General features: G+C 19.2%; 4 protein-coding genes across 4 annotated transcripts; 2 read left to right on the top strand and 2 right to left on the bottom strand.

The window, feature by feature from the left end:
* Positions 1-696: 696 nt before the first annotated feature.
* Positions 697-7,347, top strand: PGSY75_0204100 (hypothetical protein; the record flags this gene model as incomplete). The annotated part of the gene is made up of 1 exon (XM_018783708.1): positions 697-7,347. The coding sequence occupies one exon, from the start codon at positions 697-699 to the stop codon at positions 7,345-7,347; it is 6,651 nt and encodes a 2,216-aa protein (XP_018643698.1).
* A 623-nt stretch (positions 7,348-7,970) lies between these two features.
* Positions 7,971-10,591, bottom strand: PGSY75_0204000 (hypothetical protein; the record flags this gene model as incomplete). Its single annotated transcript, XM_018783707.1, has 2 exons — positions 7,971-8,394; positions 8,601-10,591. 2 exons carry the CDS (start codon positions 10,589-10,591, stop codon positions 7,971-7,973), a joined length of 2,415 nt encoding a protein of 804 aa, XP_018643697.1.
* Positions 10,592-11,255: 664 nt separating this feature from the next.
* Positions 11,256-12,854, bottom strand: PGSY75_0203900 (putative 5'-3' exonuclease, N-terminal resolvase-like domain; the record flags this gene model as incomplete). Its single annotated transcript, XM_018783706.1, has 1 exon — positions 11,256-12,854. One exon carries the CDS (start codon positions 12,852-12,854, stop codon positions 11,256-11,258), a length of 1,599 nt encoding a protein of 532 aa, XP_018643696.1.
* A 1,555-nt stretch (positions 12,855-14,409) lies between these two features.
* PGSY75_0203800 (hypothetical protein) lies at positions 14,410-17,705 on the top strand (the record flags this gene model as incomplete). The annotated part of the gene is made up of 12 exons (XM_018783705.1): positions 14,410-14,808; positions 15,068-15,116; positions 15,238-15,279; positions 15,405-15,516; positions 15,681-15,771; positions 15,894-15,965; positions 16,145-16,252; positions 16,397-16,435; positions 16,540-16,636; positions 16,760-17,124; positions 17,312-17,407; positions 17,547-17,705. The coding sequence occupies 12 exons, from the start codon at positions 14,410-14,412 to the stop codon at positions 17,703-17,705; spliced, it is 1,629 nt and encodes a 542-aa protein (XP_018643695.1).
* Between the last annotated feature and the right edge of the window lie 880 nt (positions 17,706-18,585).

Here is an 18,585-nt window from a genome sequence, read left to right as displayed (position 1 = left end):
TACCGATTTTGTCTATTTTTATTTGATTATATATATATAATAACATTTCAGTTTCATATATATGTATATAATAATATGTTTATATTAAATTAAGAGATATTATATGTATATATATGTGTGTATGTAAGAATTATATTCAGTCAATTTAATTAATTATAATATAAATAAATACATATATATATATATATATATATATATTTATATATATATATGTATTTTTATGTGTTGCTAATTTTATTTGCCATATTTTATTTTTGAATATATAACGGAATAATAGAGAAGCAAAAAAAAAAAAAAAAATTAGAGTTATAATTAGATTTTGAGTTTGAAAATTTTTTCGTAGATTTGTAATATTTCTTCCTTTCTGTGTTATTTCTTTTATTTTATTTTATTTTATTTTATTTTATTCTTTTTTTTTTTTTTTTTTTTTTTGGAAACAGGAGGATTTTATTTAAATTTTGATCAAATGTTTTATTTCTTAGTTTAACTCTATGTCTAATTAGTTTATTATATATACATATATATATATATATATATATATATATATATATGTATGTATTTATGTATATTTATTTTTATTTTTTTGTCATTTATTTTTTTTGATAATTTTTTTCGTTTGATCCATTTGGTTATATATCATTATTATATTATTTTATTTTATATTATATTATATTTTATTTTTGATTAGGTGTAAATATGATTAAAAATGTTTTTTATTTGAATTTTATATTTTCTTTTTTTCTATTAATAATTAAATGCGATGACAATGTGTCGAATGAAAGGAAAGAAATATATTTTGATGAAGATGAGAATTTAAAAATATCTTCTTTTTATGATCCTTCTACAAATATAAATTTGGATGTAAGTGAGAATGATGAGTTGGCATATGTCTCTGAGGAGGTAGATGAAAAGAATAAAAATAAGAAAGAATATAAAAATAGGGATAGTAAAAATAAAGAAAAGGACGAAAAAAAGAAAGGTATATATAATAAGGAAAATGCAAAGAATAATGAAGATGTTAATTATAATGTTGTTTTAAAGGATGATAATAGAAGTGAGGAAGTTATTATTTTAAAGGATGATAATAGAAGTGAGGAAGTTATTATGATGGAAGAAAAAAGAAGTAATAATAAAGGAAGAGTGGAATTTAAAGAAGAAAAGAAGAATAAAATGAATGGTTATGATGATAATAATAAGAATCATAATAATAATATCCATGATAGTAATATGTATGATAGTAGTTTTATTGTTGAATACAATAAAATGCTTGATAATTATGAAAATATTTTAGATGAGATTATATTAAAAAGTCTGAATAGGAATAATTATAATTATTTGAATATGCTTGATGAATATTCTCTTAAAATTGGAATGAATAAAGAAATGTATGATACGTTAAATTATTTGATTAAAGTTATGAATAAAAAAAATAGTATGAAAATTTTTTTATCCTTTTCAAATAATGAAAAGATGAAAAAAATAAAAGATGAAATGAATGATAAAATATATATAAGACATTTTATTATATCTTTATTTAGATGGTATAATAATTTTAAATTAAATGAAACATGTTTTGATAAGAATAATTTTATTTATTATATTGATGAAAATAAAATATATTCTTATAAATATAATTATAAGCTTATGTTGAATTTATTTAGTTCTGAGAATTTTTTATATTATATAAATTTAAGTAAGATATCTTTATTAGAAATTATTGATAACTACAATAAATATAGTTTTATAATTAATAATATAAAAAGACATTATCCTAATAATATGTATCTATGTCAATCATTTTATGATTTCATTTATTCTTATTTCTTAAGTTATAATCATCATTTTTTTGATAAACATAAATATTTAATAAATATGGATATATGGAATAATTCAATAAAAAGAAAAAGCAAAAATGAAAATCATAATTTATATAAAAAATTAAAAAAACTAAATCATAATTTAATATTATATAATTATATAAAAAATGATGATACAGAAATTAAACATTATATTAAATTAGAAATGAATATGATATTTTTAAATTTTTCAAATTTATTAATAGATTTATTGAATAAAATATATAATATAGATTATCATGATAATATAAAACATCAAACTGTTAATCTGGAGAGAGGAATTCCAAATAATTCTATAAATAAAAAAAATAATAATATTGTTCACACATCGTTCGGAGATGCTACGGATTTAAAATCAAAGGATTCTAACTTATTATTCTTAAATGAAAATTATAAGGAAGAAAAAATTTCAGATAATAATAAGTCCATGGAACATTATGCAACTAATAAAAGTGATGATATGATATATAATAATGTATATAATGGTGACCTTAAAAAGAGTGAGGATTTATTAAACAATAGTATTGAGGGTATAGATGAGTCATCTGTTAATACAAATAATAATAAAAATGATACAAAAGAATCTGAGAGTGATGTATGGAATTTACTAATGGATTCATATAAGAAATTAGAAAATGATGAAAATTTCAAAAAATATAATAAATATATATTAAAAAATTTAGATAAATTTCTGAATATGTCTTCTGAAAAGATAGAAGATATGAATAGTTATAAAAATAAATATGAATTAAAAGAAGGCATAATATATAATAAGGTTGATGATAAATATATTCCTTTAATATTTAATCCTACTAAAGATGTATTTACATCTATTAATCAAATTAATATTAAAGGCAAAATCAACTTTTTTAATATATATGAATATTTAATAACTATTACAAAATATAAAGAAAATAAAAACTTCTATGATGATTTTTTAAAGTGTAGAAGAGAAACGTTTTTTACAGATCAACATTTAATAAAGAATTATGTTATGAATAAACAGGAAGAGTTAAAAAATAATATTAGAAATTTGATTCGTATGAATGAAGTATCATCAAATGAAGGAAATAAGAAGAATTATATTGATATGATATATAAAAAATATGGATCATACGAATATGATAATAATATATCAAATGGTTTTAATAATAATAATAACATATCAAATGGTTATAATAACATATCAAATGGTTATAATAACAATATATACAATATATATGATAAGAAGACATCTAATTTTTTGTATCATAAGGATAATGTTAAAAATTATCATGACAAGAATGGAAGTATGAAAATCTATGATTATTATAATAATATAAATTTAAATATCTTTACGCCAGCTGCTATAAATATGAAAGATAAAATATATGATCAATTAAAATTATTAAGAAGTAATTTTGTTGAGAAATTAAAAAATGAGTCTATTTGTGTTTTATCATTTTTATATTTAATAGGTATAAATGATGATAATGGAAGGTTACATTTCCCATATGGATTTCCAAGAAATATTGATTATTCTGTTAAGCTTATAAGAGAAGGAAAAGATGGCTTATGTAATTTTTTGAGTGGTGTTTTATATCATATTAATTTGCCTATATTTGTAAATAATTCTTCTATATCTATAAGTACAGAGATGAATGATGATATTTTTGAAATAAATGATAATTCTATAAATAGTTTTTTTTATATATATTATAAAAATAATGAAAATATAAGAAATCATGATTTTTTATCTGATGAAAATAGAATAATACCAAGGAAAGATGATAATATAAAATCTAAAATTATATCATATTCTTTAGGTTCAACAAAAGATGATTTTTTTAGTAAATTAGCTTTTACAAATAATGTTATTAGATTAAAATATAAGAATAAAACAAATAACACATATTTAAAAGACTATTTTGATTTTACTTTTGATAAAATAAATTATAAAAATTCAGTAATAAAAAATAATATATCTCCATTTTTAACTACATGTGATTATTTATTGAGTAATATATTAGGAGCTGTGGTTGATTCTTTGAGAAATTCTTCTACTCTTGAAAGTGGTGTCTATGAAGAAAATATAAATGATAAGAATAAAAATATAATTCAAAATAGTGTAGTACAAAATAAAAATTTATTTGAATATTTTGTAAAGCTAGCTGATAATAGAAATTCTTATGCTTTAGCAGCATTAGGTGAAATATATTATTTAGGAAATGAAAGTATAGGAATTGAAAGAGATGAAATAAAAGCATTTGAATTCTGGAAGAAGGCAGCAGATCAAGGTGATACAACATCAGCATTGTCTACAGGTTATGCATATTTAGATGAGTATAAAAAGTTTTTAAAAAAAGAAGAAATTCTTAAAAATATGGATAGAGAGGATATATTAACAATGATACATATGGAAAATTCAAACAAGGACCAAAAAAATGTTACTCTAGAAATGTTACAAGAATCTAGTGAGAAAAAGAAGAACAAGAAGAAAAACGAAAAGACACACGATGGAGTTGCACATACTCATGGTGATATAAATGCAGATAGATATGATAATATTGATGAATCCAAAGGAAGCCATGGATCTTTTGATGGCTTCCCTATGCCATCATCTGGTGGATTAAACAATCTTAATGGTAGAAATAATACAAATATATCAAATAATGTTAATATATCAAATAATGTTAATATATCAAATAATGTTAATGTATCAAATAATGTTAATGTATCAAATAATGTTAATGCATCAAATAATGTTAATGCATCAAATAATGTTAATGTATCAAATAATGTTAATGTATCAAATAATGTTAATGTATCAAATAATATTAACTCCCAGGCAAACATAAATTCACAAAACAATATTAATAATGTAAATTTTTTTGACGACAATGCATATACTCAACAACCTTCTTATGGCGAGTGGACGAACCCTAGCGACGACCTTTTTAATAATTCCTTTTCTTCGTCTCTTCCTAGTTCCTTTCTCTTTGATATACCTGAAGGATCTGAGTATGAGCATGGGACAGAGAATATATTGGATGATCACATGAATTTTTTTAATATGAACAATAAAAAACATGAGCAACAAGGAGGACATAATAATAACAGTAGTGGTGTGTGGAATGAGGAGAATGAGGAAATAATAAAAAAGTATATGAAAGATTTAAATGAGGATATGAATAAATCTTTAAAGAATGCAGAAGAATATTTTCACAAAGCAATAAGAAATAATGATGATAATTTAGAAAATATATTAGCAAAATATAATATATATAAATATGGATTAGGAACAGAAAAAAATATAGAATTAGCTGGATTATATTTAAAAAAAGCAGCTGACAAAGGTGATAATATATCTCAAATGTTATTAGGACATTATTATTCAGGTTCAGATATAGGTATCAAATTGAATGATTATAAGGATGATGATAAAGTAGAGAATTTAAGAAAATCTTATAAATATTATAAGATGTCTGCACAAAATGGAAATATTATATCTTTATATAATAAGAGTATATTAATATTAAAAGGTGTTAATCCTAAATATAAAACATTTAATGAAAAATGTGAGAAGACTTTAAAACATTTTCATTTCATAGGATTATTTAATGAAAGATTATATGTGTTAACTAAATTATTAAGAAGAAATTATCAATTTAAAGATTATACAGGTTCTTTATTGTTATCTATTATGTTGTCAGAGTTAGGTGATCATGCAAATAATGTAAATGCTTCTATGCTATGGACATTAAAAAGAAAAACTATGCAAGAATTTACAGAAAAGTATAATATTGTTGAGAATATAAAAACATCCTTGATAAAGGAATTAAAGAAAAAAGAGGAGCAAGACAAAAAAAATATAAATATAAAAAAAAACAACAACAATAATGATAATAATAATAATAATTATAATAATAATATTGAAGGACCCATTTCTTATTCTAATCAAAAAAATACAAATGAACACATTAAAAGAATATATAAGAAGAATAAAAATGCCAGGTATTCCTTTTCAAAGGTATCTAATATGTATTCTATGTCTTTATTGACAAACTGTAGCATGCTTTCCGAATTTTTGGAGAAGCGTCCTTTATTTTTGAGAATAATATATTGTTATAATTTTAAGAAAGAGTTATATATGTATTATAATAGATCGTCTTGGTTTACTTATAAAATGATGAAGATGCAACGTGAAGAGGATTTATTGGATACATCTGAAGGATGGAATAGTGTGAATACAAAAGATTTTAATGAGAATATACAAAGTTATAATAGGAATAGAAAGGATTATGTTGATACTAATTCTGTATTAAATAAATATCATAATAATGATAATTATAATTATTCTTATTATAAGAAAAAGGATGAAAGAAAGAATAGTAACAAAAATGAGAATTTTAATACATCAAAGAATAAAAAAGAAGAAAAAAAAGATAATAAAATAACATATCATGATACATATGCCTTATGTAAAAAATATAGCCAAATTGAATTATATGAAAAATATGATAAGATAATTTTAAATACATTAAAAAAAGACGATGAAGTGGAAGAAAAACTAAACAAGTTAGAACATATGAAAAGTATTATATTAGAACACTTAAGGATTAGTGAGTTCTTACATTGTTATTATAAACCTATATCATATTATCAAATAAAATTAGAAGAAGAAAAGGAAAAAAGAGGAAAAATAGAAGAACATATATATGATGAAGAAAGATATTATAAGAGTGATAAATCTCATTATAATAATTTTTATTCAAATAAATGGAAGACTATGAAAGATTATAATATAAAAGATTTGTATGAATCTGAATTTTATAGATACTCTGTTTTTTTAGAAAATGTAGATATGAAAGAAATATTTAATTATAAAAAGAAATATTCCTCGAATATATTTGATGAAATTCAAAGTTTTTCTAAAAATTGTGAAGTTTGTAAGCAATATTATGATATATATTCAGCATATTATGGACATAAAAAGTCAGGAATTAATTTGGTTAAGAAATATAGAGAAGGTGATGAATTTACAATAAAAAGTAAAAGAAAAGAATTACAATTCTTGATAAGGAATTCAGATGAAGATAATCATCAATCACTATATTATAAGGCTCTTTTTTTAGAACATAATAATTTAGATAATTTAAAAAATATTTTACAAATATATTTCAAACTAGCAACAGATGATCATAATACATGTAATGTTATTGGTTTTTTAGGTATTATCAAAATATTTTTTAAAAAGCTATTTTTCGATTTTAATATATTTAATAAAAATAATAAAAAGAGTATATTAGCTTTTCCTTTAAAAAACAAAACATTTTATGATGATAATTTATGTTCTTTACAAAAAAATATTTTATTGAAATCTGAATTTGATAACAAATGTTTTAACTTTGATTATTTATTGAAAAATAATTATATTTATTCTCAAATTAGGTATTCTGACTTTTTTAAGGTTTTGTATAATTTGATACTCTCTTTTTTTAAAATTATATGATAAGTGTAATATATATATATGTTATATATATATATGTTATATTTATTATATTATATTTTTTGTTGATTATAATTTAAAAATTTCTTCTTTATTTTTTAATATTTTTACCTTTTTATTTTATTTTTTTTTTTTTTATTAAATTTTCAAATTGTAGACCTTTAATTGTGTGCACATAATTAGTGTACATTTTTTTAGACAAACATAAATTTATTTTTTCTTCATTTTGTAAAACATATATGTATATATGTATATATATATATATATATATATATATATATGTATTATATTTTTTTATTTTTTTGTACATATTTGATAATTAATACGTTATATAAACAGAAAAAAATGAATAATGGAAAAAAAAAAAACATAAAAATTAAAAATATTAAAATATTGAAATATTAATGGATTAAATATATTTTTAAGATAAATTATGGATTGAATATTTATTTCTAATTACAATAATTTTAAATACATTTTGCCGCTTATAAAAGATACACAAGGGAAATATATACATACATATATATATATATATATATATATATATATATGTGTGTATATTTTTTATATGTGTTGTGTTAATTACGTTTGGTTGTTTTTCCTTTTTTTTTCTTTTTTTTTTTTTTTCATATTTTTTGCTTTTTTTTTAAACTATCATTCATACCATTAGTTAGGTTCCCTTTATTTGTTTTTCTTTTTTTCTCGGTAATTAGAATTGATTTATTTTGAATTTTGTTTGAGATGGTGAGATATTGTTGTAGGTTTTCCTTTTTTATATGTATTTCATAATTACTTACATTGTTAGATTTTTTATGTTTATTTATTTTTTTTATGTTTAATATATCTGTATTAATTAACATGAGTGTTGTTAGAAAATTTCTTGATATTTCAAATTTGTCTTTATTCTTAATAAGTTTAGTAAATGATATATTATCACCGTTATTTATTGTATAGTTAATAATATTCTTTTTATAAAGATCCACATCATATTTTGGTTGCCTTTTCAACATTTCTAATTTTTCCTCAATAAAAGCATTCCACTTGCTGACTCTACAAAAAGGAATACAAAAAAAAAAAATATATACATATATATGTATATATATATATATATATATATATATATATATATATATATTTATTTATTTATTTATATATACTTATTTTTTATTTTATATTTCAGAAGATTTCTTATAATATAGTGCTATATATAGATATATAATAACTACATATACATTTGCCTCCATTTTTTTTTAAACCTGTCTTGTAACTCCTGGTCTTCATTCATATTAAAAGTATTGTCGAGATGGTCGTTTTCAAAAATACCTATAGGTATATTATTAATTTCATCATTTAATATATTTTTTTCTGTGAAATTATCAAAGTTATTATTTTGGTCCATATAATTTTTATTATCATCATTTATTTGTTCATCATACTCATCGTCTCTTAAAATATCAAATTCATATATAGGCTTGTCATCAAAAAGGTTCACAGAAAAAAATTTTTCAATGTCATTTTTTTTTTTAAGTGTTTTTATAAAATTGTATATTAATGGTTCTAAATGATAGTATGAAAAATTCAACCCTAATTTTTGAATATATAATTCTGGAATTTTTATTTGATTAAATAATTTTTGATCATTTGAGAAATTGTTAATATTTGAAGACATAAGAACATTTTTTTCTGTTTCTTTTATATCGTTTGTATATAGATTGTTTATAATATTTTTGTCATCATTGGTTTGATTTTTATTTGTGTTTTTATCAAGGTTATTTATATTTACATTGTGGTGTAAATTAAGATTTTTATAAAAATATGGATCATAATTTATCATATGATCAAACTGGAATATATTATCAAAAATATTATAATCATAAAATGGATTAGCATAATATTGTGTATTATCTTCATATTGTGGATGATCCATATTATTGTCTTTATGATCATTATTGTTTTTGTCGATATTATGTGGTGTATTATTATTATTATTATTATTAATTACATGTGGTTCATTTAGTATTTCCGTTTGTTGTTGATTTATGTTATATATTATTTGTTTAATTATGTCCCGTTTAATTATTTCAAGTATATAATTTGGTTGCATATATCTAAAGAAGTCTTGATAATTTTTTATATTATAACAGTGTAACATATAATAATGAGGTAATGGTCTATTTATATCACATTTGTATAAATGATAATTATTGTTAATATGATTTTCCATATGTTTATTTTCTTCTAAAAGATGTAATTTTTTTTGTTGTTGCTTAAATTTTTTTAGAATAGATTTTTTATTTTTTAATATACCTAAAGAGAAATCATAATCAAAAAAATCTTGTTTAAATAAGAAGATATCAAAACATATATTTTTATTTATTATATCTGTTATATGATTATATAATTTATATATATGATCCATATTTTTATTTTCTACAACATATTTGCTTAATGTATTTGATGATAAATATGTTGAATGTCTAGAAAAAAAATCATATTTTTCAAATAGGATAGTACTATTTTTATTTTCTATAGAATAATTATAAGGATCATCTATAAATATATTATAATCATTTATATCTAATAATAAGATACCATCATTTTCAAGATATATTTTTTCAAAATTTAATGTGTTTACAGAATTATTTTCTGTAATTTCAAATTCATTTATAGGATCTATATTATTATCTTTATTTATATTATCTTTTTCTTTATCTTCATTATTTTTGTTTAAATCTGTTTTTCTTTTATCTTCATTTATATCTTTAGTTTTTTTAATATTATCAGAAAAAAGAAAAGTTGGAAAGGGTATGGATTTAATTAAAATATCATCTTCAATTGTATCATTCTCATGTTGTATATTTTTCATATTCTTTATTTCATTAATATATAAATATTCTTCTTCATCAGATATTATCAACTGGTTTTTTTTTGATGATGAGTTATGTTTATTTTCTTTATATATATTATATAATGTATTATGTGCTAAATTATGTAAATGCTCAATTTTTTGACTAAATATTTTTACACAATTCTCAACAAATATAGCTGCTGAGGTAAAACTATCTACTACCTCTTTTTCATATTCATTTTCACCTAGACCTTTATCTATATTTTCTAGTACATTCTTATCTAAACAATTTAAAAAACCTTGTATAGTGCTAGCCAAATCGAAGTTTATGCATTCATTCGCATTATTACATTTTTGTAAATTCTGTATTAACAGGTTTAATTCATCCGTCGTAGACATTTTAAAAAGAAAAAGAAAAAAATTTGGGATATTAGGAATAAGAGAGGATAATGGATGTTATATTGTTTAGTATAAAATAATTTGGTGGGGGAAACGTGGAAGGGAAACAAAAAAAAGTGATTACATATAAATAAATGGAAGAGGAATATATAAACATATAAACATATAAATATATAGATATATAAATATATATATATATATATATATATATATATATATGTTTATGTTTATGATGTTATATTATACTTTTTAAAGTAGAGCAGGTTTGATAGTAAATATATTTATATTATAATAAAATTATTCTTTAGAAAATTTAACATGAGAGTGCTTACATAGGGTGAGATATAATTAATGAGGGGAAGCAAAAAAGTATGTTATATATATATATATAGTATATTTTTATATTATTATATTATTATATTTTATAATTTTTAGAAAAAAAAATTAAAAAAAAGAAAGAATGTTAATGATAAGCAAATTGTCTATTAATATTTGAAAGACAGGACATATCCTCCCTCAAATAAATAAAAAAAAAAATAAAAATAAAAATAAAAAAAATAAATTCCATATGTGTAGTTTATCATACATATATATATATATATATATATATATATATATATATATATATTTTTAATTTTTTTTTTTTTTTTTTTTTTTTTTTTTTTTAATCATGATAATTAACTATAACACTTTTTTTTAACAACTTATGTAAGGAATACTTATCAGCGAAATTTCTGAATTGCTCAAAATTTTTTATTCTTTTTTGTTTATAATCATCAAAAACCAAAGATTGATTAGTTTCACATTTTAGTTTTATAAGTTTTCTAAATGTATTAATATTGTCTATATTATTAAGAAATATATGATGTAATTTACTAGGAAGTTTATGTAAATTTTTTAATATGTTTTCAATATTATGATATTCTTTTAATAAGCATTTACTAGTTTTGTCCCCTATATAAGGTACTCCTGATATCCCATCTGTTTTATCTCCTGCTAGAATTAAATAATCACTATATTGAGAGGGTAATATTTCATGTTCTTCATAAAATAAATTTGCATTTACTAAACGATATTTTTTATTTGGTTGACATATGGATATATCCATATTATATGTCTCATTATTATATTCTAATAATTGTAATAGATCCTTATCACTTGAAACAACAATAACTCGAAATTTTTTGTTTTTATCTATATTATTTGTTAAAATATTTTCATGGTATGATACATTTTCTTCAGCATATATATTATCATAAAAATTATTATATACATCGTCATTTATGTTATAGTGATCATCATCGTTTAGGTCATAAGGAATATCATCATTCATGTTATGGAATTCATTGTCATCAATATTATAATGCATATCATCATTAATATTATGGTGTTCATTGTCATTCATGTTGTTATCATTTGTGTTATCATTTATATTATTGGTCTCCTTATTAAATGTATTATTCGTTCCATTACTCTCTAAATTATCATATATATCATTTTTCATATAGGTATACATTGCAGGAGGTTCTTTTTCTTTGTGATCGTTGGCCAAGGAACTATCGTTTTGTTTTTTTTCTTTTAATGTATTATTAATATTATCAACAATTTGTGCTATATAATTATCACTCTCAATATTGGTTGAGCTAATAGTTTTAATTCCTATAGTATCACAAAAGTTACTTACAATTTTTAGTTGTTCATATAATTCATCAGGGTTTTTCCGTCTAAATATTTTATAATTTGCATATATTTTTTTCTTATCATTATTAGATGTCTTAGAATCAAATACGATAGCTATATATGTGGGTAAAAATAAATTATATATTTTATTTAATGATTGTATAAATCCATATATAGTACTTAAATTTACATCATTATCATTTTTTAAAAATGGCATACCAAAAAAATTTTTAAATAATATAGATGATCCATCAACTATTAAAAACGTTTCATAATCATCATTATTTTGTTTACTACTTTTATTGTTACGTTTAGATGTAGTTTTTTTTTTTTTTTTTTCTATATCATTATCTATTTCTTTTATATACTCATTATCCTGAATATATCTTTTGTTAACACTTTTTCTTGTATGTATAAATTTACTTGCACCTAAATCTTTTACAGATGATTTTATAAAAAATAAATCATTTTTTTTCGTTCTTTGAATATTTATAACATCATTATTATTTTTTTTTTTATATGCTTTACTATATATTAGAAAATATTTCACACAAAGAAGTATTATATAAATACTTTTATTCATTTTTTTTTTTTTTGTAGATTTTTATATGATCTTATGATGAATATCATACTTACTACACTTTCATTGTGATAGGAAGTTTTGAATCATTTCACATATTCATATATAATTATTATATATATATATATATATATATATATATATATATATTATAATGTAAGATCATATATTATAAATCATTATAGAAAAAAAAAAAATAATAATATAATAAACATATAATATAATATAACATTTTGTAAGAAAATCCTTTTGAAATTATAATTAAATAAATACTTCATAATATATAAAATACTCATTGTTATAAATATATTATGTATATATATGTATATTTATTTATATGAGAAAAATTATTATATATATATAATATATATATTTGGAAGATTTACTCTACACATTTGGTTGAGTGTGAGTATATATAATTTTATAACATATAAGAAATAATGTAAATATATAAATAAAGAATAAATAAAATAAAATAAAATTATTTGATTTTATTTTTTAAGGCTTGACATAATAGAACCCAATAACTGTATCTAATATGAATTAATGAAAAAAATAAAAATAAATAAATATAAATATATACATATATATATATATATATATATTTTCTTTTATATCCCATATAATGCGAACTTAAATATACTTTATTTTATATTTTTTTTCCTTATATACATTATTTGTATGTGCCTTTATATGGATATCTATAAACCCGTACGTACACAAAAAAAAGAGGAACTATATGTGCGATTTTTCTGTTCACATTTTATATAATAATAAAAAAAGATGAAGAAAATATTATAAATTCGTGGTAATTAAATATAGGAGATTCAAAACTTTATTTTATTTTGAAAAGTTATAAAAATGTAATAAAAAGTATAATAAAAATAAAAGATGATAAAAAAAAAATTAAAAAAAGAGAAAAAATAAAAAAAAAAAAATAAAATAATAAGAATAAACTATTAATGACGAACATATTTATAAAAATATTGTTAATAAGCTTTCACATTTTAAATAAACATATTTCTTAACTTAAAAATATATACTATATATATTTTTTTTTTTTTTTTTTTTTTTTTTTTTGGAATATATATTTGTAATTTTTACTTATTTGATATTTTAATCTTTTACGTCTACATTTTTTTTTTTATGGTCTTTAATGTTTTCTTTCAATATGGCTATTATAAATTATCTTTTATATGCTCAAGCATTTGTTGTGTACCTTTTTTAATTGTCCTATTTTTTCATACATAAAAAGTATTTTCCTATAAAAATTTTGTTAAACTATTTACCTTATTTATCCCCCAAAAAAAAAAACAAAAACAAATTAAAATATATATAAAAAAAAAAAAAAAATGAATAAAAATTTATGTATGTGATGTTTATGTTTTGTTTCTAAATTGTATATAAATTAACATATTATATATATATATATATATATACAATTTATAGTTTGCATTTTATATTGTCTTATAATATATACGAGATTAAATCCATATCGTTGTATATTTATTTCTTTTAGTTTCCCACATTTTTTATATTATTTATTAATACTTACAAAATGTTACAATACATGAGAGAAAGGAAAAAATATGGAAAGCATATACCAAAAAGTTTATCATCAAAAATTAATAAAAGAAAATTAATACAAAAAAATATATGTACAAATTATAAAACTATAAAAATAATTGATATTTATAAAAATTTACCATATAATCAATTAAATAATGGAAGAACCAAAATTAAAGAAATTATATTAGCTAATGATGTTCTTGTTGTTTTGTTACTATCTGGAATTTCAAGAGCTTATAATATGATCAATGGAGAATTCTTATGTGAAATAAATCCAAATAATTTTTCTGTTGTACATACGATTGTCTATAATTCTTATAATAATACTTTGATTATTGCATATGCCTCTTTTCCTGCACATCTGCAGTGTAAAGTTATTGATTGTAATGTAAGTAAATTGGATGTTCACAGAAAAATAAAACACAAAAATGGTCAAACAAATATATATATATATATATATATATATATATATATGTATGTGTGTGTGTGTGTGTAGGAATAATCTTACGAATTACCTGAACTGTTCATGTTATTATTTTATTTTATATGAACAGTTTTTATTACACGTATATTTCAGCATATGTACATATATATATAATATAATACGTTTATATATTTTATTATATTTTTTTTTTTTATTGTAATAGGATTTAAAACATGGGATAACTAATTCTTCGAAACTTGGTAAATTATTTGGTACTTAATTTATCCTTTCCTTTTTTTTATCAATTAATGAAAAAAAAAAAAAAAAAATTTTAAATATGATTAATTCGATTTGTTATTGTTTATAAATATTTGAATGATTATTATTATGTAGAAAGGGTCATATTAAGTCATCCAGCGTTTTTTGAATTTTGCGGTACAAATTGAGGATAATGTAGAAAAATAAAAATATATATATATATATATATATATATATGTGTACATACATTTTGTATCTATTTTATCTTTTTTTTTTTTTTATTGGTTCATGATTTTTTTAAGAAACTAATGGTAGAATAGGTGCTGCAAATTTAAATACAAATTCATACACCTTCTGGAATATGGAGACATATGAACCTGTATTTGAAATAGAGGAAGAATTTCAAGAAATAAGGTTAATAGAAATTTACCAATATTGTATTTTTATTATAATGAGAAAAATAAATATATTTTTATGGCATACATACATACATACATATATATATATATATAATAAAAGAAATAACATATATATTTGTTATGTTAATTTTATATTATGATGAATATACACATTTATAGAGTATCTGATGGATTGGTAGCTATGTTTAAACAACCCGTAAATAATACAATTCCTCTAGCTTTATTCGATATACAAAATGGAGAAAGACTTGTAAATTGAATATGATACAAAAATGAAAGATAGATAAAATTATCTCATAATTTGTTATAATATATATATATATTTTATATATGTAATTTTTTTTTTTTTTTATTGTTATTCTATTAAATAAGGTCGAAACGGTTATTTCCATTTTGCCCAGGAGGGAAATGCAGTTTTTGGAACTCCTTGTGTCGAAATTATTGGTAATATATAAATTGATAGATTATTATTTTATTAAATGCAGGAAAAAAAAAAAAATATATTTAATTATTCATATTAATTAATACGATTGGATAATATTTTTAAAAAAAATGTATTATATGGATGAATAGTTACAACAAATTAATATTTTTATTATATTTCATTTTATTTTTTCTTGTAGATAAAGCAAGAAGGTTCTTCCCTTAGAATTTATGATTTACTAAAAAAGACAAGACAGAAAGTGAAGAATACTTATACTTTTCAACCCACTGCTTTTGTATTTTATGATGTAAATAAGGGAAACATAAAAATATATATATATATAGTAAATTTATTGTTACTTGTTATAATGTAAAAAGAATATGTGCACGTATATAATAATTTGTATATTTTATATTAATTTTTTTATCAACGTTCTTGACAATTCATGTAGCATCCTTCTCCAATAAATGGAAAAGTGTACAACAATGAAGTATGAGATTATAAAAAATAAAAATAAATTAATATATATATATATATGTATATTATATTATTGCTATTTTTTCATATGTGGATAATTTTTACATATTTTTTTAGATAAGCAAAAAATTTTTTACCATATCAAACAACTTGATAGAGTTTTGGGAGTTAGATTCCTTCATGTTGAGGAAGATGTACACTATATATGTACCAGGTGTCCTATTTTTTTAAAATAACAATATATATATATATATATATATATATATTTATTTATTTATATTTATATATCTTATTTTATTTTATTTTATTTTTTTTTTTTTTTTTCCATTGGTTTTAGGTTTAAGAGACCCTGATTTATGTAACCACAGTATGATGGCCGAGATTTTATGCATTTATAGTTCTAACGCTTTTGAGAAGATAAGAAAATATGAGAATTTATTCACTTATGTTGATTACGGTAATTTAAAAGAAAGTGAATTATATAAAAAGAGGAATGAAGAAGAAACCAGTTTATTATATAAGAAAAGAATATTAAGTAATAACATTCAAGATAAGAAATTAAAGTCTGACATTAAAAAAGAACAGTTTAATTATGGGGCTTTATTATTTTTTTCTTTAAATGATGGTGAATTTTTAAATTATATTTCTGAAAATATATGTGGTAATTCAGTAGAAGTACTTGCTTCGAATAGTTCCATGACCGTAAATGAAAAAAAAATAAAAAAATAAAATAAAAATAAAGACAACTCACGAGAGCATATTTAAACGTATATAATATTATACATATAATATATATATATATATATATATATATATATATATATATATATATATATATATATATATATATTTTTATGTGTGCAATTTTTCTTTTATGTTTCCTTTTTAGACCCTAGTGTGCGGAGATGATAAGGGTTTTATTCGCATTTTAAGAAATAACCCAAAATATGATGATTTTGAAATAAAGAATACACAGATGATTCGAGTATGTATTATATGATAATTTCTTGGATGCATATTTTTAGATACATCAATTATATATATATATATATAGATATATATATTTTGATATCTTTATATTTGAATAAACAAGAACTAAAACTATTTTTCTATGTATTATTTAGGACGTTGATAAGAAATACTGCACTAAACTATTTAATAACAAAATGATTAAGATAGACGAAAGAAGAAGAAATTCATACCAAACGAAAAGAAAAAAGAGTTTCGAGAAACAACAGGATTTGTTAAAGAAGGCAAAAATGGAGAACTTTTCTGATCATTAAAATGGGGAATTAAGAAATGGATAAGTTTATAGATATATATATATATATATGTATATATGGAATTATTCTTTTTTTTTTTTTTTTTTTTTTTTTTTTTTTTTTTTTTTTTTTTTAAAATTAATTAGTAACGTTTTAATAATAATACAAATTATTATATATTTATTTTATTTATTATAATATTTCTCACATTAATATTATATAATATATTTTTTTTATATTATTCCTTTTTATAATATATGTTCTTATGGAGTCAGTACATATAATAATATATATATATATATATATTTATTTATTAAAGGAGGAAAAAAAAAAAGAAAAAAAAAATTTATTTGTTATTATTAGTAATTATAATATTATTATTTTATTATATATTTATAAATTTATCATATGTCACTTTTTTTTTTTGTTTTTTGATGTCGAATTAAAAGTAAGAATATATAAAATTTAAACATAATAATAATAATAAAATTAAAAATAAAAATAAAAATAAAAATAAAAATGTAGTTAATAAAAGCTATTATTTTGATATTTGGTTGTTGTGACAAGAAAATATAAGTATGAAGGAAATATACCATATGGGGAAAAAAAATTATACATAAATAATATATATAATATATATATAATATATATAATATATGTATTTAATATATAGGTAATTTTTTTTTTTTTTTTTGTTTAAGTTATAATATAATTTATATTATACATAAAATATATTATATATTATGTATGTAGAAAATTTCTTAATATAAAATATATTTATATTTATAATATTATGATTCATATATATATAGAAAAAATTAATTTTTTTTTTTTTTCTTTTTTTTTTTAATTTTTAATATTTTATTTCTTACAGTTCTATGTTATTTAATAATAAAAAATA

This window comes from Plasmodium gaboni, chromosome 2, assembly GCF_001602025.1.
Source record: "Plasmodium gaboni strain SY75 chromosome 2, whole genome shotgun sequence".
Taxonomy (NCBI): Eukaryota; Apicomplexa; class Aconoidasida; order Haemosporida; family Plasmodiidae; genus Plasmodium; species Plasmodium gaboni.
This window is presented reverse-complemented; position numbering and strand designations above follow the sequence as displayed.